Here is a 24,396-nt window from a genome sequence, read left to right as displayed (position 1 = left end):
GTCCGCCTGCCGATGCAGGGGACGCGGGTTCGTGCCCCGGTCTGGGAAGATCCCACATGCCACGGAGCGGCTGGGCCCGTGAGCCATGGCTGCTGAGCCTGCGCATCTGGAGCCTGTGAGGCCACAACAGTGAGAGGCCCGCGAACCGCAAAAGAAAAAAACAAAAAAAAAATCTGTCCTTTGTCAGGTGGCCTCACTCCATACTACACAGGGCCTGCGAGTGTCTGTATCGCCTTCTGTCAATCAAGAGAAAGACAGTCTAGATAAGATGGTGGAGAGACTTGAACTGGGAAGGGGGGAGGCCTGGGTTCCTCTATTTCCTTGGCTGGTGATCAGCCATGTAACCTTTACTTCTCGAAGTTTCCTCATTTCTAAAACGGGGTAACAGCCTCGGTTCTGAGGCTCCAAGTCGCATGAGAGAACACTTAAAAATGTGAGGTCTGTGTATAAGTGTGAGGATATATAATTTGGCTCGAAGAGTTAGGTGCTGCTATGTATAAGACACTGGTGTCCATGGTTAAGAATTTACATATTTTTAGGTGATCTCAGGAGTTACTCAAACAAGGGTTCAAATGTGCTGGATTTAGATGAAATGTAGCTGGGCCTAAAATAAGTCTAATTGCGAACAAGAAAGAACATGAATAAAAATATAAATACCATGTGATATGCTAGTAGGATGGAATGGACATCTAATTCAATCATTTTATTCTGTAATATCTATAGCATACACTGTAGACAACTGAACAGAAACCCAAGAAAGGCAAACCAGCTTAAGCAAGGTCACTTATTAATGGCAGGCAAATGAACTGATTAGAAGCTAAGTTCTTCTAAAAACTATGTTGATTAATAATACTATCTCATCTTAAGGAAAAGAAGAAGTAGTTTTCACCCCATTCATCCTCATCAGAGGCACAGACTGAATTCTAGAAAGATGAAGTAACTTGGCTAAGGTCACGAGGATGATCACAGTGAGAATCCAGGTTTTCTGGCTCTCAAGAGATGCTCTTTCCCATCACCACAGTGCCTACCCCTTTTTCAGGGTCCTGATACCACTGCTGTCACATGTAAGGAAATTTTACTAGGGTACTCTACAAAACATTTTCTTTACTTTTTTTTTTTTTTTTTTTTTTTTTTGCGATATGTGGGCCTCTCACTGTTGTGGCCTCTCCCGTTGTGGAGCACAGGCTCCGGACGCGCAGGCTCAGCGGCCGTGGCTCACGGGTCCAGCCGCTCCGCGGCATGTGGGATATTCCCGGACTGGGGCACGAACCCATGTCCCCTGCATCGGCAGGTGGATTCTCAACCACTGCGCCACCAGGGAAGCCCCTCTTTACTTTTTCTTATTAATTAATTAATTAATTTATTTATTTATTTTTGGCTGCATTGGGTCTTTGTTGCTTCGTGCTGGCTTTCTCTAGTTGTGGCAAGCGGGGGCTACTCTTCATTGCGGTGCACGGGCTTCTCATTTCAGTGGCTTCTCTTGTTGTGGAGAATGGGCTCTAGGCGCGGGCTTCAGTAGTTGTGGCATACAGGCTCAGCAGTTGTGGCTCACAGGCTCAGTAGTTGTGGCTCGCAGGCCCTAGAGCACAGGCTCAGTAGTTGTGGCACACGGGCTTAGTTGCCCTGCGGCACATGGGATCTTCCTGGACCAGGGCTTGAACCCGTGTCCCCTGCACTGGCAGGCGGATTCCTAACCACTGCGCCACCAGGGAAGCCCCATTTTCTTTACATTTAACCTACCACTTATGTAGGTATCCCCAACCGTTTTTTTTTTTTTTTTGAGACAGTGTACCTCTCTGAGAGAGGGGATTTGATGGAAGATGGTTCAGAACTGCACTAAAACTGAAAAAAAGTGTTAAGACTTCTGTATGAGGAGGTGGGGAGGGAGGGGGGAGGAAGAAAGATTGATGTTCCATCATGCTCCATCCCCAAGGTTCTTAAGCCATTTTAGGAGGGCAGTGATTCTTCATTTAGTGGCCCCAACATGCCCATTATCCCTCAGATGTGCTCACTCTTAATACAGTAGAGCTCTGCAAATGTCAGATGAAAAACTGTTAGCTTTGAAGTTCAGCGATTGTAAACATCCAGTTGGTGTGACTCCTATTCAAAAACACATCAGTGATCCATTTATAAAATGGTTATTTTAGTGGTTCTTCAGCAAGACATTACTTGGATCAATCAACCAATATATCTTTAAGTTTACTCTAAGTTTACTCACCTGGAGTGTCCACCTCCACAATTATTAATATAAAAGAGACTAAACAGTATGACACAATTGACTAAAAAAAGCACATGGAAGAGAGATCAAGTTTTAAGCTAACACTTCTACTTTATGGTTGAAATAGGAACCATGACAGAACCGCTTCTCAAACTATGGAAGAAACGCGCTAAGATAAATTTTTAGACAATTATGGGACATCCTGACGTGAAATGGTGAAAAGAAAAAGAAAGGACATAATCTAGTGGGAGGAGGGTGGCAGAATCAGAAATAGGACCAGCTACACAAAAGTCTCTGTAACTTTAGGGGTGCCACCGAATCCCCATGTTTTTTCAGCTTTCCTCACTAGTAAAATGGGAGTTGTGAAATGCGCCCTACCTAGCTCACAAAAAAAGTGAGGTCAAAATGAGGGGACACGTGTGAAATTATGTTGGAATTTAGTGTTACTAATGCAGATTATTTTATAAACTGTACAACTGGAGAAAAGCCTGGATACTGTAACATACAAACAGAAATGATTTCCAAAGAAACCTATTTGCCAAAGAGGGAAAAATCTGTTAAAACAATTTGAAAGCTACTTCTCAACAAGACGATGACGTTTGGAAGCATTTCTATAATCTCAGCAAACATTAAATTCTTTGACAAAATGTGTGTCACTTTGGTCTTGGGCATTCTTTGATCAACCAGTTAAAACCAGTCTTATAGGTTTCCTCCCTTATATTTAAGCTTTATTCATGTTATAATAAAATAAACTCTGAAATAGAATCAACATTCTTGTAGCTTTTTTAATTTTTAAAAGTATTTCCATGTTTTCTTAGAAAAGTTATACATAAGATTTTTTTCAACATTTTTCATCAGAATCTCTTTGAAACTAATTTAGGCCCCTAATGTGTAGTTTAGGAGGATTTTGGGAGGGAAACTTGCTTCTACATGTAATAGATATATATGTATCAATAAATTATGATTCATGTTATAGAACCCACATGCACAAATTTAACCCTTCCTTAATAGATGAGATCTTAATTTCTTTTTACACTGTGTTTGTGATTTTATTCTTTTTTTTTTTTAAATCGCACCTTACTGGGTCATTTATTTTTTCAAAATAATGAGACTGGTAACGCCTACATTCTGCAGACTGCAAACACATATCCTATGATTACGGTATTTTCCATTGGCGTAATGCTTTACGTTTTTCCAAAAAAAATCCTTCACACAAAGGACCTCCCAACAGTGTGCGGCAGGCTAGAACGCATCAACTGAAATTGCTAGGAGCCAGCCAGAACGCAGTTTGGTTCCCAGATCAGGGCTGTTCCTACTAAATGGCACTTTCTCTGTCTCTGGGTCAGTGTTGAATATTTCAAACCAAAATGTCCTTAGAGGACTGGGAGAAATTTTGCACCATTCAATATGGAGCTCTAAGCTTTGATGGGGGAGAGAGCCGGGGTGGGGGAGGGGTGATGGAGAAGACCCTTGTACTTGGGAATCAGGTTCAAGGACACATGGGTGCCCGGTGCTCTTACCGTCCAGGTGGCGGACTTGGCGGTGCTGGACTGCTGGAAGGACACATCAAAGCTGTGTGGGCCCGGGTAGTCGGTGTTGGAGGGGATGGCGGGCGAAGGCGAGAGGGCGTCGAAGGTGGAGCTGGGCTGTGCGTAGGGCGAGGGCGCCGTGACGCTATTCTGGGCGTGGTCTGTGTTGTAGGGACTGGTGGACGAGGAGCCGTTCTGGATCTGCTGGTCCATGCTGTTCAGGAGCCCCAGGTTCGTGTACTGTGGCTGCGGGACACCCAGAAACCCCCCACGTTAGCCATTTAAGCTGCAGATCCTTGCTGCCAAAAAGGCATCATTTGGTGAGTGCCTTCTACAGAGTTCCACGTCACGTCTGCAACACTTCGCGCTCAAGGGAAAATGACCGATTTGTCATGCATAGTTCGAAACTCCAAGAGAAACCCCAGGTGTGTGTATGTTTTGTAATGACCTGCACAGTTCACACAGCTTCACGGGCAACCTTTGGAGACTGCGGTCTCCCCGAGAGCATTTGAAAGTGGATTATGTGCTCATTCGCAAACTGGGCAAGAAGTACCAGTGCTCTGTAGCTGCTTATGAATTCTTTAAAATGAATACTGACTGCTACTCTTTTTTTCTTCTTCTTCTGTCCTGGTATTCAGAATGAAAAAGACCACTAGATAGATATGTTCTAGAGGAGACTTAAGCATCAAATTGTTGTTTACTGAGAAAAATCAGTTGTCCTCCAAATTTCCTTTTAGTCATCATTCTAAATTCTGTCTCAGGGTACCGACTTGCCCCCAGGGACTGGGTTCATGAAGACTGGAGGGAAATGAGTAGCAGGGATAGGGAGAGGCAACTATATATTTTAAAAGGTTACATGCTAGCAGACCATCCAAACAGCCTAATTTTTCATCTGTTTTTTCATTTTCTTTGTAGCAGTTTACTATTTTCTAAAGTAGAACATGTGTAAGAGAAATATCATCTAGTTATGATTAAGATTCTATGTTTGAAATAATTCAGAAGTATATTAATTCATATCGCTTCTCTGCCAGGTGTTTTATTTCTTCTAGGAAAACCGGCACCAAGTAGGTATTCAATAAGATGTTTATGGGAAGAATGATTTAACTTCTCATTCCATCGGCAAAAAATCTTTACTGTATTACTATCAGAGAGGGGAAGTGATTTGCTCAAGCATCGGCTAATAAGCAAAGAGTAGGGATTTTGAAACCAAATCTTGCGATTTCAAGTCCAGGGCCCTGCCAACACCATCACACCTGTCAGCCTGATAAAATAATTCAAGTCATTCCTGAGTCCAATTGGACACATTTCCAGAAGGGGCCACCAGCCTGTGTACCATTTTCCCTTTGTGAAATCTTCTGACACGTGGAAACCTCACTGTTTCTTCAAGTTAGCAACAGGAAAACAAATGAAAAGCAAAAAGAAGGCAGTCCTGTGGGTACATATTTTATAAAGGAAATGAGAAGTCTGGCTCTTCAACTGAAACATAACAGAGTCCCAGATTAAGTCAAACTACAGAGAAGAACAAACTCACAAAGAAATGGATGCTTGAAAACAATTTTAATTCCACTTTAAGCGTAAGAAAATGATTTTACTAAACTTTAAGTATGTCACATGGGGAGGAGAAAGGACTCTGCCATTCCATTCAGTCCAGAGAGCATCTGTCTAAATGTTAACGGTTGCATGCCCATTCCATTACACGTATGCATTCGCATTCCACTGCCGAATGCCATGTCCCCATTTGCTCTTCAAATAACTATTAATCTCTTTACACTTATCCCCCTGCTGACAAGAGCAGCTGTTAGTCTCGCCTTCTCTCCCCTGACTTCCACAGCTCCTAGGCCTGTCCTCCATCTTTAGCTTCCCCTCTTGACAGGTGAGGCAAACTGCAGGTGAGACAGCTGTGAGAGACAAAACTAAAACCTGAGGCCCGGACGAAGGCGTCCACACCCCTGGCTGAATGAAAGCTCTTAGGTGTCCAAGCCTGCGGCAACAGCCTAGAAAGGGGATTGAAATTATTATTTGTGTTCAAGTTAAGGGTCAGTATACAAAGCACTCCTGAGCGTCCTGTAGGAATCAGATAATGCTCCCAGAGGCACGTGCTTCCCTAGAGCAGTACAATTAGGGAGGCAGCCGCCCCTGACAAAGGGGACAAAGAAATTCGCCAGGCACTTTCTCACAGGCAGTAAAAAGCCTGTTGGGCCAACCCTTTCCTCCTCCTTCTAGCTACACAGAATGGAACTTCAGCTAATTGTGCGCTTGGGGAAGAACAAAGAAACATGGCCCTTTGAATTTTTTTTTCCAATAAATGTAAAGAGAAAAGTTTGGGGACCCAGCTTTAAAAGCCAGTGAGTAAACACTCAGTGCTGCTTGAAGGACATAAGAGAAATGGAAACTCCATTTACCTCAGGGGTACAAAGACGACGTCCCTGGGACAGCAGTGAGACTGAACATACGGGGTGGCACCAAAGAAGCAGAAACTCTATTTCAAGCCATTAATAGGTGTTGATGGCTAGGCTTTTACATGCCATAATTTTTAATCCCAAAAAGTTCGGCTGAAATATTTTCTTCCCAATAGGATTTGCTTCCAGGGCTGACGCCTCAATTTATATAATGTAAAACTAGATTTCTCAGGTTTGGGCAAAGAGCTGCTGACTATTCAAGATAAAAATGGGAAAACATATTTCATTTTAAGCTTTCCTCAAATTTTACTTTAAAGAAACAAAAGCTAAGTAGTATACTCAATTGTCTTTAAAAAAAAAAAGCATAAAAGCAACACTAACTTTGAATTAACTAGCCTGAAACACACAGCAACAAACCCACCAAAGTAAGAACTGTATGATTAAAAATCTTCTTGCAGACTTTCCATGGCCTTATTAAAAATTTATATCATAAACCTACCATAGGAATTCGTACATTTGAAGTTAATTTTAAAAGCATTTAGTGGACAACGACCAAAAAAGTTTCTTATTTGCTTATTTCTTTGATTTGAAGACAGTGGACGTGTTGACAAAGTACAATTAGAGGCAGAGGGCAGACCAGCATAGCCAAGAAGGACAAGTGTTAGGTAGGTAGGACCAGCAAAATAATTCACAGCGCCCATCGCAAAATGAAAACACAGGGCCTCTTGTTCATAAATTATTAAGAGTTTCATAAGGGTGGCAGCAGAACATTAAACAAAGCACAGGGCCCTTTCATGACTGCGAACTCTGCAGCCTATGAAGCTAGCTCTGTGCCAGGTTAATGTGAATAATATTTATTTCTTCTTTTCCACCAAAGTGAAGCTGGCGGGATGAAGGAAGCAGTACCTGTACCCTTTGTTTACTTCATAAACAGAGAAGGGAGAAATTTGTGTTTTGCTGGGATGCTAATGAGATGCATATTTATGACGACAAGTAAAATAGCCTCCAAAGTTAAAACATGACACTCGTATGAGTACCAAAAAGTGCCCTGAGAAGAACTCTGTGGGGTCCTCTGTGTCTCATGTGTTTCTTATGCAACAAAAGCTATTAGAACATTTGAAATGGAATAGGAAGTAGATTGTCCCTTTCCAACAATAAGGTATCTTGATGTTCGAATAACCTTAACATACTCTATAGGGACTCAGTGAATGAACGAACAGTGTTGTATATCTACCCTATCATGTCTGAAAGAGGAGACAGTCTTTTCTCCACAACATATAAAAGGTGAAAATGAACACGATTTGCCTGATATCTATTATAAGCCTGATAAAGTAAAACAGTGGATTTCCTTTGAATTCGAACAGATGCTTCATTTCCTACAAAATAACTTTGAAATAGAAGACACTGCCTGGATCCTAGAAAATTACCAACATCTGTAGCTGAAATGTACTCAACTTCATCACAAACTAGCTGATCTGCCCACAGAAAGGATAAAACACACCTTGGTCACAGAAACTTCATATACTCCGGGTAATCACAGAACACTCTGGGGGGTGTTCTAAAACATGGAGCTGGTATGGTAAGTGTAGGGATACCAGGGGCTGAATGTCAAACTGCCTGCTTCCACCATTAGGAAAAAGCAAGTATAACTACCATTCCCAAATACAGAAAGAGGGTTTCCTTGTTGTTTGTTTTTCTCCCCCCGTAAGTTCTTTCGCATACCCATAGTCATCTACAGACTGATTTATTTCTTGTTTTGATGATTAGTATTAAAATGGCAATAAAGAATAGGGATTTCTCCTGACTGGTCGTTGTTTTAAAAGCGTACTATATAAATGCAGTTCCTTTAGTTTCATTTTATTTTTCCTTCCTGGGTTACATTGTTAAATGATCTTAAATTCTGAATATATTGTGGGCCTGAATTTTCTTCTCATCAGCTCAGCAATAGTGTATATCAGTATATATCACTGTAAACAAAACTTAATATTGAATTAATATTGAATATAAACCTGGGTTTATACCTACTTAAAGTTGACTCTGTAATTACTTTCCTGTAAAATAATTTAACATCAAAAAAGAATTCCAATCAAGTCATATGACCAGTGCAATGAAACAGGAACATAGATATAATTTGCATTTCTGAAAATCTCTCTCCTCCAATGTATCTGTGTAAGAGAAATTTTATAAGTTCTTTTTCTCGCCTTTCTTAGATATTACTATCTGTAATAGCTAATTTATGGCAACGATAGTCAATAATATATGGCAAGAGATTAATAAAAAATGGGAATGCAGACCCCATCAGGCATAGGAGAGGTTACTTTGGAAACATATAATCAATTTATTTACCTCAATTCAAATGGATCCTTGTCACAGGAAACAATAACTTGCCCAAATTTCATTTGAAGAAAATTATATTTATAATCCTTGACTGACTGTTAGAGGAGGCTAGGGAATTAAACATTCTTCAGTGCTCCTTCGATTCGTGAATGGATTCTAGTAATGCAGAAGAACTCTGAACTTAGACTTGGGTAACATGGGGTTTAAGGCCCAACACTGCCACTAATTTGCCATCTACCCCTGGGCAACGTACTTAAACAACCTGGACCTTAGTTTGCTATAAAGTAAAATCTGTATAACATTGAGGAGATTGAATCTGATGATCAAACGTAAATGGTGCACCAGTTCTAACATTTTTCTAGGGATGACCATTCTCATCTACAATACTGTGTAAAAATAATGCCATGAGATTGCTTTCAAAAAAATGAGATAACTGGTTTTTCTTTGTTTTTTTTTTCTTCATACAGATTTGCCAGACCAGACCTACAAATCCAAATTATTTCAGGCAGCATATATAGTTTCCTCAGCTAATATAACCTTTCACCTCAGGCTTCATGGAACAGCTTTCTGAACGCTCTAAAGCCCCTCCTGGGAAAAGAAAACAGCTTTCTTCATGACCCTGGCTTTGCAAAGCATCCATTGGATTATGCTCCAGCAGACAGTACTACATTTTTATCCCCAAATATTGGCAGAATAGTGACTTTTAAACAAGCACTGCCTGAGGGAGAAATGCCTGTCATTTTTTAGTCTTCTACCACCTGCCTCACCTCAAAGAATGATGGTTTGTTTTATGCTAGAATTAAACACAATTGATTGAATGGGCTCCATTTGAGGTCAAGAAGATATTTGGATTCTAATGTTAAATTAAAGCACCATCTTTTCACCTTAAGAATGTATTCAGCATCACGTTTTTCTCAAAACCAGGTTTTGTTAGATATAAAATAGTTCACTTCTTTTGTCTTCCAAATGATCCTAGAAAGTGAGTGGAGGTAACATATACTCATACCTTATAATGAACAAAATGTAAAAATAAAGCATTAAAACCCACAACCTAGAAAGACAGCCTGCAAAGAGTTTACTAGAATGTGTTATGCTCTGACACAAAGTGTCAAGATTCCTCTGAGGTCCAAGATTCCATAACTTAGGAGAGAGCTCCCTAAAAGCGCCAGCCAAGGCTGACAAGGGCAGGCGAGACAAATAAATACAAAGTTGGCTAATCAGGTAGACAACAGTGTCAACAAGTATTAGCCACAGTACTTGAAAAGCTAGGAAGTGTGAAACGTAGAGAAGCCAGAACTCAATCCAAATTTAGCTAAATTACGCTGTGTAGAGCTCAATTAAGGAAAACTAAACTTTAAGTTCTATGATTTCATTAAGTACTCCCTTTTAGTAATAATGACAAATAAATAAAATTATAATCAAGAGCATCTCAATTCTAAGAAAACCTGACCTCACCATTACATACCAAGGAAGCATTGGGCTTAGCAGAAAGGTATAATTTTAATATTCAGTAATTCTTGATCCAAATAATAGGGAAAAGTATACAGAGTTTCAGTTAATTTAAAGTGAACCAGGAGTTATTTATTAAAGTTGGGTCAAAAATGTGTTTGAGGAAAGTTTCAATCTATAACAATCCCTGTCTTAATAGTTTTTTAAGCAGACAAGGTAATGCTAAGAGAAGAAAGTACACAGTAATGGAGATCTTTAGTGATGGGTTTTACCATGTATATGGAAAGCATACCACGGTAACTTTAGAAGATTTATCAATAATGCTTTGCTGGTTTTTAAAGTGAGTTTAAAATATATAAAAATAACTTTGATAATGTATCTGTCTAAACCATATCAGAAATTACGACTTAAAACACTGAGGTGATTAAATGTGATTAATGTTTTATCACAGGAGGCAGTTTTGCTCACCGTGATATGAAACTGAAGACATATCAATTTCAATAAAATAATGGTGACCATCAAGATTAAAAAAGTCTGAACCCTATTTAGCATCCATATTTTAATCCTCTGGGAGAGGAATCTTAGCTGTTACTACTACTACTATCACTCTTCCTCCTCTGCTACTACCACTAAGTTCTCTCTGAGTCTTACTACGTTCCTCAGAGTGTTTAAGTGTTTTGCACATATTTACTCATTTAATTCTCATGAGTTAAGTGGAATTATTATCCCACGTTTTACACATATTTTACAGATGAGGAAACTGAAGCTCCACAAGATGAAGTGCTCAGGGTAGTAAGTGACAGAGCTCTCAGACGTGAAACCAGTCAATCTGTCTTGAGATTTACCCACTTTCTTAAGTATCCTTCACTCGGAGTCACTCAGATTTCTGCTTGGAATATTTATGTAAGAGTTACAGTCCCAGAGATAAACCCACGCACATATGGTCAACTAATCTATGACAAAGGAGGCAAGGATATACAATGGAGAAAAGACAGCCTCTTCAATAACTGGTGCTGGGAAACTGGACAGCTACATGGAAAAGAATGAAATTACAACACTCCCAAACACCATACACCAAAATAAACTCAAAATGGATTAAAGACCTAAATGTAAGACGGGATGCTATAAAACTCTTAGAGGAAAACATAGGAAGAACTCTCTTTGACATAAATCACGGCAAGATCTTTTTTGACCCACCTCCTAGAGTAGTGGAAATGAAAATAAAAATAAGCAAATGGGACCTAATGAAACTTAAAAGCTTTTGCACAGCAAAGGAAACCATAAACAAGACCAAAAGACAACCCTCAGAATGGGAGAAAATATTTGCAAATGAATCAACAGACAAAGGATTAATCTCCAAAATATATAAACAGCTCATGCAGCTCAACAGCAAAGAAACAAACAACCAAATCAAAAACTGGGCAGAAGACCTCAATAGACATTTCTCCAAAGAGGACACACAGATGGCCAAGAGGCACATGAAAAGCTGCTCAATATCACTAATTATTAAAGAAATGCAAATCAAAACTACAATGAGGTATCACCTCACACCTGTCAGAATGGCCATCATCAAAAAGTCTACAAACAATAAATGCTGAAGAGAGTGTGGAGAAAAGGGAACCCTCTTGCACTGTTGGTGGGAATGTAAATTGATACAGCCACTATGGAGAACAGTATGGAGGTTCCTTAAAAGACTAAAACTACAATCACCATATGACCCAGCAATCCCACTACTGGGCATATACCCAGAGAAAACCATGATTCAAAAAACACATGCACCCCAATGTTCATTGTGGCACTTTTACTATAGCCAGGACATGGAAGCAACCTAAGTGTCCATCGACAGACGAATGGATAAAGAAGATGTGGTACATATATACAATGGAATATTACTCAGCCATAAAAAGGAATGAAATTGGGTCATTTGTAGAGACATGGATGGACCTAGAGACTGTCATACAGAGTGAAGTAATTCAGAAAGAGAAAAACAAAAATCGTATATTAACGCATATATGTGGAATCTAGAAAAACGGTACAGATGAACCGGTGTGCAAGGTAGAAATAGAGACATAGATGTAGAGAACAAATGTATGGACACCAAGGGGAGAAAGCGGGCGGGGGCAGTGGTGTGTGGTGGTGGTGGTGTGATGAATTGGGAGTGTGGGATTGACATATATACACTAATAAGTATAAAATGGATAACTAATAAGAACCTGCTGTATTAAAAAAATACAATAAAATTCAAAAAAAAAGATAAATAAGAGTTACACTCTATGAAAGCATACTTATTTTATATCTAAAGAAAATATTTTCCACTCATTAAAGACAGGATATAACACTTCAGCCATTCTTTTGGAGACCCAGCTCCTTGGACCCAGCACCAGAAACTCCCTGAAGATCTGATCATGCCACCCTCATGCTTGAACACATTGAGCAGGTTTCTAATCTCTTAGAACACAAGCCTCAAATCTCTAAACTGCCCTACACCATACTATTTGAAACTGTCCTCTTTGCTCACTAAAGAATGGCATTCCTTCAGTTTTTCAAAGGCAAACTTCTTCAGTCCTCAAGCCTTTTGCACCTGCAGGCTGTTTCCCAACTCATCTTTCAGTTTTAGCTTCAATGTCAAAGCCTTCCTGGAGGGCCCAGATAGGTATTCTTTGTTTCACATGGTCAGGGCACAGTAACTTTCCCCTTTGTACCACATAATTATAATTGAAAATTAATTATCTGTATAAGAACTTTTTTTTTTTTTTTTTTTTTTTTGCGGTACGCGGGCCTCTCACTGTTGTGGCCTCTCCCGTTGCGGAGCACAGGCTCCGGACGCGCAGGCTCAGCGGCCATGGCTCACGGGCCCAGCTGCTCCGCGGCATGTGGGATCTTCCCGGACCGGGGCACGAACCCGTGTTCCCTGCATCGGCAGGCGGACTCTCAACCACTGCGCCACCAGGGAAGCCCCTGTATAAGTACTTTTTAATGTTGCTCTTCTCTGCTAAACAATTATGAGGGATGATATCTGTTTAGTGCTGAGTATAATATCTGGAACCATGCCTGGGACATAGTAGGTGTTCAGCAAATATTAAAGAATAAATGCAAAACATTTCAAAATAAAAATCACCTTCAGAAAATATATTTTATTCTAATTCAACTATAACCCAAACAAGTATTGCTTTTTTACTCTGAAGTAAGTCTGTCTCCAAATCAGAGTCACCTCTTTACATACTACTGCCCTTGAATGTTACAGTGCATCTCCAAATAATCTCAGTGACCTTTACTTTGTGTTTTGATTTGTTCTGGTAGGTGGGAATTGTGCTTTTAGCTTCAGCTGTTATGGGAACTAGTAGCAGAATAGCCAGTCCTGTCACTCACAAGGCCATGAGTAATACTTGGTAGTTCACACCTAGCTGGGAAGTTTATTAATGAGCTTCTACTTCCTTGAAATAAACACATACACATTTTTGTGCCAAGGCAGTGTTTCTTACCTGATGGTCTAGATTTTGTTTCTCATGCATCTAGGTCAGCAATAAGAATAAAAATCTTTGTGGTCATATAATGATTTACTTCCTGCAGATAGAGAAACCACCCAGACACAAGCCTCGAGTAAGATGTTAGTTTCTGATAGAGAGGCCACAAAATTGGTCCCTCCCTCTCTAATTTCCATGATTTTCTGCCCAGTTAGCTAGAATTCAGTTTAGAAGAATGCCATAATTAAGGGCTTACAAAAGTATGTTTTGAGGAACTGAGATTGTAGTTTATCAGACTTACAAAGCATTTCTTGTAAATGGTCTAAATTCATGACTTCATTTCCCAGACTATATAACACACACACACACACACACACACAGACACACACACACACACACACACACACACACACAGGTTGAAACGCTAGCCTTTATTTGCAAATGGAAAACTAAAACATGAAATAAGGACTATACTACTCAATCTGTACATATTCAAATGAGGAACACTGTTTTTAAAGTTCTAATTTGCTTTTGCTTGTCAAGTTCTTTGCTGATTGCTACACTTTTCATTTTATTTGAGATAAAGTTTTCAGTGACTTACTATGCTTTGTAATTAGACATGGTGACTTATGTAACATTGAAATGTTCCTTTAAGATTCACTTTTAACTGCAAAATAAAACCAAAGTTTCCAGCTATGCCAAAGACATGCCTTACTTTGAAAAGACACTCATCTATTCATTTCATTCTATTTACCCCATTATGAAAGTAACAATCAATCAATCAGTTTAATAATTACAACAGCTCATTAGTGTCTTATTTGGACAGAAAAAAAAAAAAACCTGGGGCACCATGTTTAAGAACAAAATGACTTAAAGTTTTCTCAGACATCCTTTAGTAATAACACCATAGAAAATAAAATGTGAAAGTGTTTGCAAATCATCAAGCTTATTCACCCAGAGCAAACCACCCACATCCCTGGTGATGATTGAGAGACATCAGGAGACAAAATGAATGAAGGGAATGGTGTGGAAGCAAGTAAACACATTTAAAAAGTGAGTGCAAAGCGAGATAAAAATCTAATCGGTTCCGTTTTGTAGAAAAATCAAACACATTCCCTGTCCTCCCGAGTAATCAATGAAGTGAAAGCAGTACATTTTACACTGTTTACCTCTGTTAGAGAACAAGTCATTCCTTACTCAGGAAACTTCCCTGTGTTTCAAAAACTTTCTTGCCACTTGAAATAGAATGGAAATAAATATCTGGACTCATTAAAAAAAAAAAAAAGTCTTACAAGATGTCAGAGAAAACCATATGATTCAGAACATCCAGGCGGAGACCAGGCTCGTACAGGGTGTGCAATTGCTTTGCTTTCTGTACAGATCAGTTACAAACAGCCATTTCTGTAGGTATTTATGCCACATTTTTATCTGAAGATAGCCCTCCAAGCAGTAGCAACAGACGCATGCTTCCGTCACATTCAGGAACATTATTTGGTGACCCCAGGGAGGATACAGAGATAAGTACCACATATCCTCTACCCTCCAACAGTTTCCAGTCCAGAGACCGGGAGAGCAATGAGGGAGGAACAGAGAAGTACAAAGAGTTCAGAGGAAGTCGGGTGATTCTGAATGGGGGTGGGGGGGGCGGTGGAATCTGAGACATTTTTAAGAGTGAAGCAGGCCCCTAGCAAGGCTTTAAAAACTGTAAAGGATCTGACCTGAAGGTAAATATTTGAGGGGTAGAGTTGGCGTATAGAAAGAAGGCAGGAAAAGTAACTTCTCTGAATTCTCACTATTCTGATTTTCAGGCTTTCAAGCACTTTGGGATTATCTACCGAAATAATTTCCCAGGCCTAAGGCTTATTATGGGCTTTCCACTTTATCCAGTGTTACCGTTTCTCTCTGTGTAGATCTTGTGGAGTCCTCAACGTTAGTCTGGTGACAGAGTCTCAAATGGTCTATTTAAAAGTAATCAAGCCATTCCCAAAACATCTGATGTTGCCCTTTGAGAGAGTAATGGTTTTCCTTTTAATTCTGATTCCATCAATAGAGTGACACTAATCCAGACTGATTTGAGTAAACAGGGCATATTCCCCATTGTCTCTGTGATCTGAGAAAGAATGAACTTGAGAAAGATCGCTGCCTGGATTGGAAATGGCCCCTTTGGGTGTTTTGCGCAAGCTTAAAAGGAAAAAGAAAATGCCTGTACAGAGTTCCTTCCAAGGCAAGCTCACTTTGGGGGTGGTAATGCTCATAGGGGTATTATACTAAACTGCACCTATTAGTGGCTTTAGCAGCAATAAGAAAGTCGAACTATTTCTTTTGTAGTGTTTCCAGAAGAGCTGACGAGAGTGTTTCATAAATTTCCGCCCCTGGCAACACACCACAGCTTGACTCAAAATTCCCTCTTTCAGCTTTTATAAGGAAATCTTTTTTTTTTTTTTTTTGGTCCCATTTAAGAAACACAGACAAGATGCAATTCAGATCACAAGTTTTGCATAAGATATCAGTTTACACTCTACACACATCCACTGACATTCCAAAAATGTTTTATTGTTGCCAGTTATTCCCTTAGCTAGAATAAACATGTGCTTTATCTTAACACTAGTTACTGAATGTTACATTGACAGGTAAGTACTATCTGGGGAAGCTATCTCAGAATTTACAGGACGGTTCAATTTTACTATGTCTTTGGAAAAGAGACTGAAACAGAATAAAGTTAGTCATTATTTCAAACACGAAATAAATTTAGAAAGAACTTTCTAAGCCTTTTTTTCCGCAGAAAATGGAAAGGAATGCTTTGGGGATAGGATAGGGGTGCTACAATGTCAGACCAAATAAAAAAGTCAAATGTGGGGAAGCACAAAGTACTGTTTCTGAAAAGACTTTACAGACATTTTAGGTAACTAATTTTTTCTGCAAAGGAGGTTGAATAGCAACAGGGTCATCTGTGGAACTTCACTGCTTCCCCTAATATTTGCAGAGTTAAAGGCAGAACAAAACACATTTCAACAAAATTCACTTTGTGTTAGAAGAGGATTAAGCTTGGTAAGGACGAGAAAGGAATGAGATACAATCTTGGACATCCCCCCATTTTCAAAGAGCATCATTCTCCCTCCTACCCATTCCCTTTGCCTTTAAATCAAGTGACTGAGTTACCTTCCCCAAGAACCTACCCTTGCCTACCCCACCATTATCTTTTAAATTGCCTACATTTTCTTCCTGGGTGAAATGGAAGTGATGAAGGAGATTGTGGGAGGCGATGATATGAAGAGAAGTAAAGACATGCCTTCCCCCAATATTTCTGTTCAAATCTTAAATGAAAATGTATATCCTTGTCCAAAGTGAGATTTGACAAATTTATGGCAAAGATTTTGAAATTTGTGATGCCAAGATCTTGATTTTGTATTGCTATTGTTTTGGGGTAAATTGGGGGGGTTGTTTCTTAAATGATACATTCATATTTAGGTCTGCTCTATTATTTCCCAATTGGGATTCTCATCTTGAACAAAAGTCATACTTGGCATATGGTGCCCCATTTAGCTCCAGGATCCCTATCTTCTTTGAGAGCAGTGATCAGGGAAGAGATTTTTCTCATCCTGATTCTAAGATGACTATTTAATAAGTAAAGTCAATCCTAATTAACATAGAAAATCAGTCTAGAGTTTGTTCCTAGCTTTGATTACTTTAAGTATGTAATTACCAAGTCCCTGTAAGAGTGAGACACCTTATCTATCTCTATAGAGGTCTAAGGAATGGGAACAGGAAACAATTAACTTTGCCCAGACCAAGCAATCATTTGGACTAATTTTTCTCCCTCCTTGCAGGATGACACTTGTCACTCCTAGAGCATGTAGAAAAAGTTTTGAATCTCGAATTCTGAACACTGCCCACGCTTTCAGAATATTCATGGGTTCTAGCTCTTAGTGAGATAAAAGCCCTTGACATGTTTTCTTGCTGTTTCTTATAAAAGCTTTCCATTTTGACATACATATTAAATATAGATCAGTGTTTAAATCAACATTCTCTTTTCAAGTCAATATAGCATGCTCTTTCATTTGGTCCTGTGCAGTTATTCTTTGTATTTTTATTAATTTTCTACCTTCTACCCAGAATGACCTTCCTTCCTCTCCCTGTGGCTAAATTCTAGTTCTCAAACTATGTGAAATATTACCTTCGTCATGAGCAGGTTTGACCCATTTCACTGTCTTTGAGAGCCTTTGGTGTCTCTTACCACATTCTGTTTTAAACTGGAGTCACTTATGAATACCTTACGTACACACTAGGATTGTGAATTTTCAGAGGCCAGTGGCTTGCAACTTACTTATTTCTGCTTTCCTTCCAGTGTCTGGCACAAGCACCGTGACTGCACTTAACTAGCTCTCAGTAAGTGTTGAGTTGTAAGGAAATGCTCCTTTTCGTAAGGGAAATAATCGAAATGATTTGTGGCTGGGATATCAAAGACACTGTATCTAGTTTATAACCAAATATATACTACTTTTTTTATTTTGGGGTGGGGAGTGGGGAGAGATAATAAAATAAATAGTGGATATTTACTTACAGCATGACCATACATTTTATCTTCTAAGTGGAACACTTTTGGAAAATAAAAGGGGTGCTATTAATAATCACACTTAAATAGCAAGAGTAAATAGGGACAAACCAAGACCAATAGTTCCCAACTTCTCTATGGCAGGAACCATAGCTATTAAAGAGAGCTATGGGCAGGGAAAACACAAGTTTCATGAGACTTTAGAAACAATCCATTTCTACCCTTTCAAAAGGTTCCAGAGAAGTGATGGATATTCTTACAAAACGAGCACCCAATGTGCAATTCAGAGAAATGCATTTTTATACTTCTAGGCAGCCTTGAACAAAGCCATTTATCCCCCACAAGTGCACCTTAGTGCAGGCCCAATTACACCATTCCTCTGTTTAAAACCTTTCCATGGTTTATCATTGCCACTATATTAAATGTGTCATGGTGCTCCGTGAGCCACTCTACCTTGCAATTCTCCCTTTACTTTCTAATTCTTTCATCCTTTCAGTTCCATCAGAACTATCTGACATTTCTGAGTACCCCAGTATTCACCCTACTTCTGTGCCTCTGCTGATGCCTGTTTCTTCGCCTGAAATCCCCCTTCCCTCTTTTATTTCTAAAACTTTAGAAAGTTCTACTTGTCCTTCCAAGTGAATCTGCATCACACATAGACATGTAGACTTTTGTGATCCTCCTGCTTTGAGATACTCTCTTTCTCTTTGATCCTTTATATTATCTTGCTCACATTTCTCATACGACACTTAAGATCTCTCCTGTATTAATTATAACTGTATGTATTCATTCCCCCTATGAACTGTAACTTATCAGTGTAGGAACTGTTTCTTACTCATTTTTGTATCCTATGTACCATCTTATATGTAACTGATGTTCAGTAAACATTTCTTTACAAACATTTCTTTACAAAGTCTATAGTCCTTTTTCTAACCTACGTTTCTCTTCCTCAATACTACTCCTCATGAATATTAACAAATTTCAACTTCATTAAAAGTTATAAGTGAAAATTATAAAATGTTTATAGAGATAACACATTAATAAGCCACAGGTCCCTATTTTCTTGTGCCTCCAAATTGTGTCCTTAAGAGAAGATCTGGAATAAGATTTAAGCTTAACTCTTGTAACAACTGTTTTACCTTGACATTTCAATCCATTCTCTTCCGGAACCAAAATCCACTACCCTACTGGATATCCTTCACAGGCAACTCATTCCCTAAACTGACACTGAACAATAACGCTGTATCAGTCGTCTGACTTTTTGCTTAGCATATATTTAAAAGAAAATTCTGAGTCCATTGGACTTGGAAAATCTTTCATTTTCAAGACAGTAAGACATTTATGGAAATAACCAAGTCATTTTTCACTGAGGTGTCTTTTGGGTATCTGTGTTCGCTCTTCCTTATTTACTGACATAAAACAATTAGAAGTTTAAAATGTATTCAACAGAGGAAAAGTTTAATTTCACACTGTTACTGTGAAGGGAGGATTTTTACCCATTCCTCTCTATCTCACAAGCACAAGTCCCTCCCAATGCAATTACATGCACCTCAAAGAAAGCTTGGGTACACTGTGGTAACATAGTTCTCAACTGTTTGACCCATATCTTTCCTTGATAAACATAAAATCTCATGACCTCAAATATATACTCCCTCCCTTAATAGGAAGAATAAAGAATCTAAATTCTGTAATTGGAGTAGTGGTGGTGGTGGTGGGATGAACTGGGAGACTGGGATTGACATATATACACGAATATGTATAAAATAGATAACTAATAAGAACCTGCTGTATAAAAAAAATATAATAAATTCAAAAAAATTTTTCAAAGTGGAAAAAAAAATACATGAAACAATTGATAATATAAAAAGAAACCAAATTCTGTATATGCTTATTGTCTAAGAAAATTTTAACAAACTTTGTATTCAGAAAATATATGTGGTGTGATGAAAGAACAACCAATATTTTTTTGATTGCTATAGTTAACCAGCCATTCATTCATACTTCCTACTGTACACTCCACACCCCCGTTGAGGATCACTGCTCTTCTAGAAAACAAAACAAACCAAACATGCTTTTTCCTTATCTAGGTAAAGGATAAGTGATTTATTATCACCACTCATTTTTCCAATAGCAGTGAAGGAAAGTATGATCTATGATCTGTGATCTAAGATCTCTTTCTCCCAGTCCCCTCTGGGCTTGAGGGCAACCAATTGTAAAACAAGTAGTGCAATCTAAGACCACAGCACGGAGTGAGGAGCGTAGCCTGGCTGACACCCGAATCAAGTCTGCTGCTTCTGCTTCTTACCTGCTGTGATTTTACCTATGGTGCTAAATAGCTCAGAGGTGCAACTTGGGAACGCTAAAAAGAATACATTTATTAACTATAAAGAGAAAAACCACTCCCATGGGAAAAAATGTGAGTCAGCCTTTGGAAACAGTATTGGAACATGAAAGACTATTTTCTTTGCCAATGCAGGCCCAGAGGTCAATTAATTGGCAATGATCTGAACACTTAGAGTTTATACTGCTGCCTCAGCACTTTTCTTCTTACTCTCAACTAGATTTGCATACCAGTTCTTTAGGGAAACTTCTTTTCGAAGCACTTACCATGAATCACAGTGGCCCTTTTTAGAGTGTATTTCTGTCTAAAGAGAAAAAGTTAAGTAAACAGGGACTCATTTTTATATCTATAGCTCTCTCAACTACAAAAAGAGAAATCATTAACCTTGATTTGTAAAATGAGGTGATTCATTATATGAGTTGAAGTCCTGAATGTTGTAACCCATTCACCAAAGTACCTTTCCATCTTCATACTGAAGCCCAGATGGGGATTTTTAATAAAATGTCAATTCTTCTAAGGAGGAGTTTGAGGGCTCTCAAACACTCTCTCCCTCTCTCTCTCTCTCTCTCTCTCTCTCTCTGTCTCTTTGTCTGTCTGTCACACACACACACACACACATACATACACACACACACACACACACACACACACACACACACACAGAGCCCAGGTTTTCTGGCAAGAAAATGGAACTAAAATTTAATCTACGAACAATTTCCTTTTTTTAGTGCCTCGCTCTCCAAGTATGAGACCAATCCCAGAGGCTGTATCATTCCACCCTGGCGCATTGGAAAGGTGCTTGCTTGAGGCCTCCTCATTGCAACCCAAGGGTGGAAACTTAAGCCCTGCCTGTTATATCCTGCTCGCCTTCCCCTCCCTTCCGGACCCTTTCCTGTTCAGTAACAGCTTTCCCAAATCCAGCTCTGCTTGGGGGGGAAGAACTGGAAAATTGTGGAAAAGGGGAAAGGGGAGGAACAGTGTTCTTATATCGTTTTTGAGTTACCAATCCGAAGAATTTGCTAGCAAATTAAATTCAAAAATTATTTGAAGTCAGAGAACAGGTTATGGTTTTCAAGTAATTTTCACTCTTACGGGGAGTGACATGTCTTTTTATTCTTAATCTGACCATTTTTTAACAATTCTTATGTGATAATCATAAATGGCTGATTCCATATTGACAGTTATTAATAAATGTTACCAGAAGGTGAATGCTAAAGCATTATAACTTGTGTATGAAATTTCTGGATTCTCAGGGCCCTGTGGTCCCAGGCTTTTCATATACCTACATGTAGAACTGCATTTCTACAAAGGGCTAGTTATTAAAAGATAACCCTATGCAGAAAAGAAAACTGGTCTAAGCAATAGAATGGAAATGAAGCCATGAAGATAATGCATATTACACACACTAGCAGACAGATATAAAAATCATGATAGAAATACACAAAATGACACAGGAGGGTAGAGAAATGCCGCCATGTTTCTTCATCAGTAGCCTCTATGTACATGAGCAGCATTTCAAGAGAAAACAGACAGCTGCTGCCTCGTGATCACATATCCCTTAAAGTTTTGAAAAACGCAGACTCATGTAAAGGTATTTTCTTTCACTGTCAGTATGCCATACTCTCACATACAGCATGACACTTTTACCTCCATAAAAGGCAGTCATTACTACAAATACCTTCTCATCACAGTATTCATGCAATTTTTTTCCTTTTATGAGAAATAATCATTTCTTTCCACTTTACATCAACTTCATACTTTTCTTACAGTTACTTCTAAATCAACTTTTGCTTCTACCTTTTTTTACTTACACACACAGAGATCCCAGCCTGTTTATAAATGACTGCGCGTGAAATATCTCATGAACACAAAGTCAGATATGATATGACCGACAGATCTTCTTTTTAATGATCAAAACTGGACGACATTGGATCAAATAGAAACAAGATCATCATACAAGTTGCCTCCATTTTTTTTAAAAAAAAATATTGCTTAGTAACATTTTAAGCTAACTTTCAATATTAAAGCAAAAACAAGAAACTCAAGTTTCTCCACTGAGGACAAGCAAGCCTACTTGAATGTTTTAAAGGAAAATAGGCACTTCCTTTTCCTTCTTTAGATAACTCGATATTTCCCCTGCTATATTTACATAGTTCAGGTGTCTAGACAATAGTGTGGTCAATATGTGATAGCGCTGGCCTTGCTTTGTTGTCTGTTGGGGACGCTTCCTTGTGCTGTCTGTCCGAGTACTATACACTTTGTTTTGATTTTTAAGGAGCTCTATTTGAGTACTACACTCTACTTTTCCAAGCATTCACCTGCAAGCATTTTCATCTGAAACACTGAACTAGCTCTCTCCACACTGCATTCTCCCCCTCATCTGATTAGTGTCAACACAGCTGCCCTATTCTGAGGAATGTAAACTAATATTGTTGTTAGACCTCCCTCAACCTTAGGAAACTTCCTCAAAGCCTTACAGTCTGGTTAGGATTTTTTTCTTATCCCTTCAGAGATTTAAATCCCTGTGACAAACGTGTTGAGGAGAGATCAGGGAGGCAAACATCAATTCCATAAATAAAATCCTATATGCTATAATATACATTTACATGTATGCATGTATAAATATTTAATAATGCATTGCTCCAAAATAACTTTGTCATCATACAGTGAAAGTCGAAGTCAATCACCAGACAATAGGGACTTGAGTGAAGTCCCCTCAGGATTTAAGTGGGTCTCTGGATTGACAGAATTCAAAATGAAGATGGCTTAAAAAAATCTCACCTGATTACTTTAAAAAAAAAAAAAAAGCATCATTTGCTTTTAGGATGAAGTTTGAAGATAGAACTGAGAACTTAACTGAGTTGAGACACAATCAACTAATTTGTCTTAGTGATACATGAACACCCAACAGAGGAGTCAGTTCAGTGTATCTGGCAGAACGTGATCTGCTCTCTCAGTCTGTTCTTATACAAAGTGATTTTATAAACTCCTGAATATTGGGCTTCCTCAAGTACATAACATCACCCAGAAATTTTTCTTTTCCCTTTTCTCCTACTGTTTCATCTTTTACTTAAAGAAGAATCTTACAGTCTCCACAGAAAATATTAACCAAGAAAAGAGATTCCTATACACAGTTTGCAAAAACATTACATTGGGTGACCAAGAACCACCAATATGTAAGCTCTTATTTAAAAAATAGAAATGAAATAGCATCTCTAAATGGAGTGCTAAAATCTAAAAGCCTTACCTCACTAAATTGAGCCTGGGCATTGTTTTCCAGGTACAACATGTTAGCTGTAAGATTGATCAATGCCGCTGTCCTCTCTTCTGGCTCCAGGATTTTGCCAACCCCCCACCCCCTCTGAGACCCTTACAGTAGGAATCTACTAAGAAGATAACAGACCTCAAGTCCCTCTCTGTCTTTCTCTCTCTGTACATAATTCTAGGTTCCCTAATATATACCCAACTATAGGCATGAGGGGGCGGGACTCTTCTCTTTACCTGTCCAATCCATCAACTTCCACCTGGACTCCTCCACTCCAATGGAGTGAGGCCTCTCCCATCTCATTAAGTAGTTAGAATTCCTTATCACCAATCTTTAAAAGAAAAAGAAAGAGAGGGGAGAAAAAAAAAAAAAAAACAGGAGAGAGACAGGTAAAACTTTCCCTTGTCTCTTTCATAAGAAAGTACACTCTTTCCTGAAAACAAAATCTCCCCAAAGAAACCACAAACCGTACCACCACCAGGACTTACACAAGGCACTTCAGAAAGTTGTTTTACACTCTGCATCTGAAAAGTAAAACTTCAGGGAAAGCTTTTGAAAGTTTTGTTTCGCTGTTTTCGCTTTTTAAACCTAGATGTGGAGTTTCAAGAATGATTACACAGTTAGAAATTTGGGGAAACCATGCTTATATGTCCTTAATATAAAAATTAAAATCCACTGCCTGACAGGCGAAGGGTTTTCAACTTCTTCTCCCAAGAGAAACGCCAGTGGTTTCATGCAAAGCTATGCTAACATAAGCCACTTGATCGTCCAGAGCATGTTTCTCAATAACAATTTAAACCATTGGTCCCGTTAACTTGTGAAAACAAACAAACATCCACATT

At 38.9% G+C, this 24,396-nt stretch overlaps 1 protein-coding gene across 13 annotated transcripts in view; it reads right to left on the bottom strand.

Moving 5' to 3' along the window:
- TP63 (tumor protein p63) overlaps nucleotides 1-24,396 on the bottom strand; it is a gene marked incomplete at both ends in the record, with an annotated part of 241,562 nt that overhangs the window by 76,810 nt on the left and 140,356 nt on the right. For 10 of the 13 annotated variants that reach the window (XM_079922211.1, XM_079922219.1, XM_079922216.1 and 7 more), the window contains one exon: nucleotides 3,739-3,993. In XM_079922211.1, the coding sequence (XP_079778337.1) occupies nucleotides 3,739-3,993 (255 nt within the window). Of the gene's footprint in view, nucleotides 1-3,738; nucleotides 3,994-23,536; nucleotides 23,594-24,396 lie in introns of those variants that run through there. The other 3 variants (XM_079922215.1, XM_079922223.1, XM_079922212.1) reach the window with 1 other exon arrangement.

The sequence above is a fragment of the Stenella coeruleoalba genome, assembly GCF_951394435.1.
Source record: "Stenella coeruleoalba genome assembly, chromosome: 5".
In the NCBI taxonomy this organism is placed as follows: domain Eukaryota; kingdom Metazoa; phylum Chordata; class Mammalia; order Artiodactyla; family Delphinidae; genus Stenella; species Stenella coeruleoalba.
This window is presented reverse-complemented; position numbering and strand designations above follow the sequence as displayed.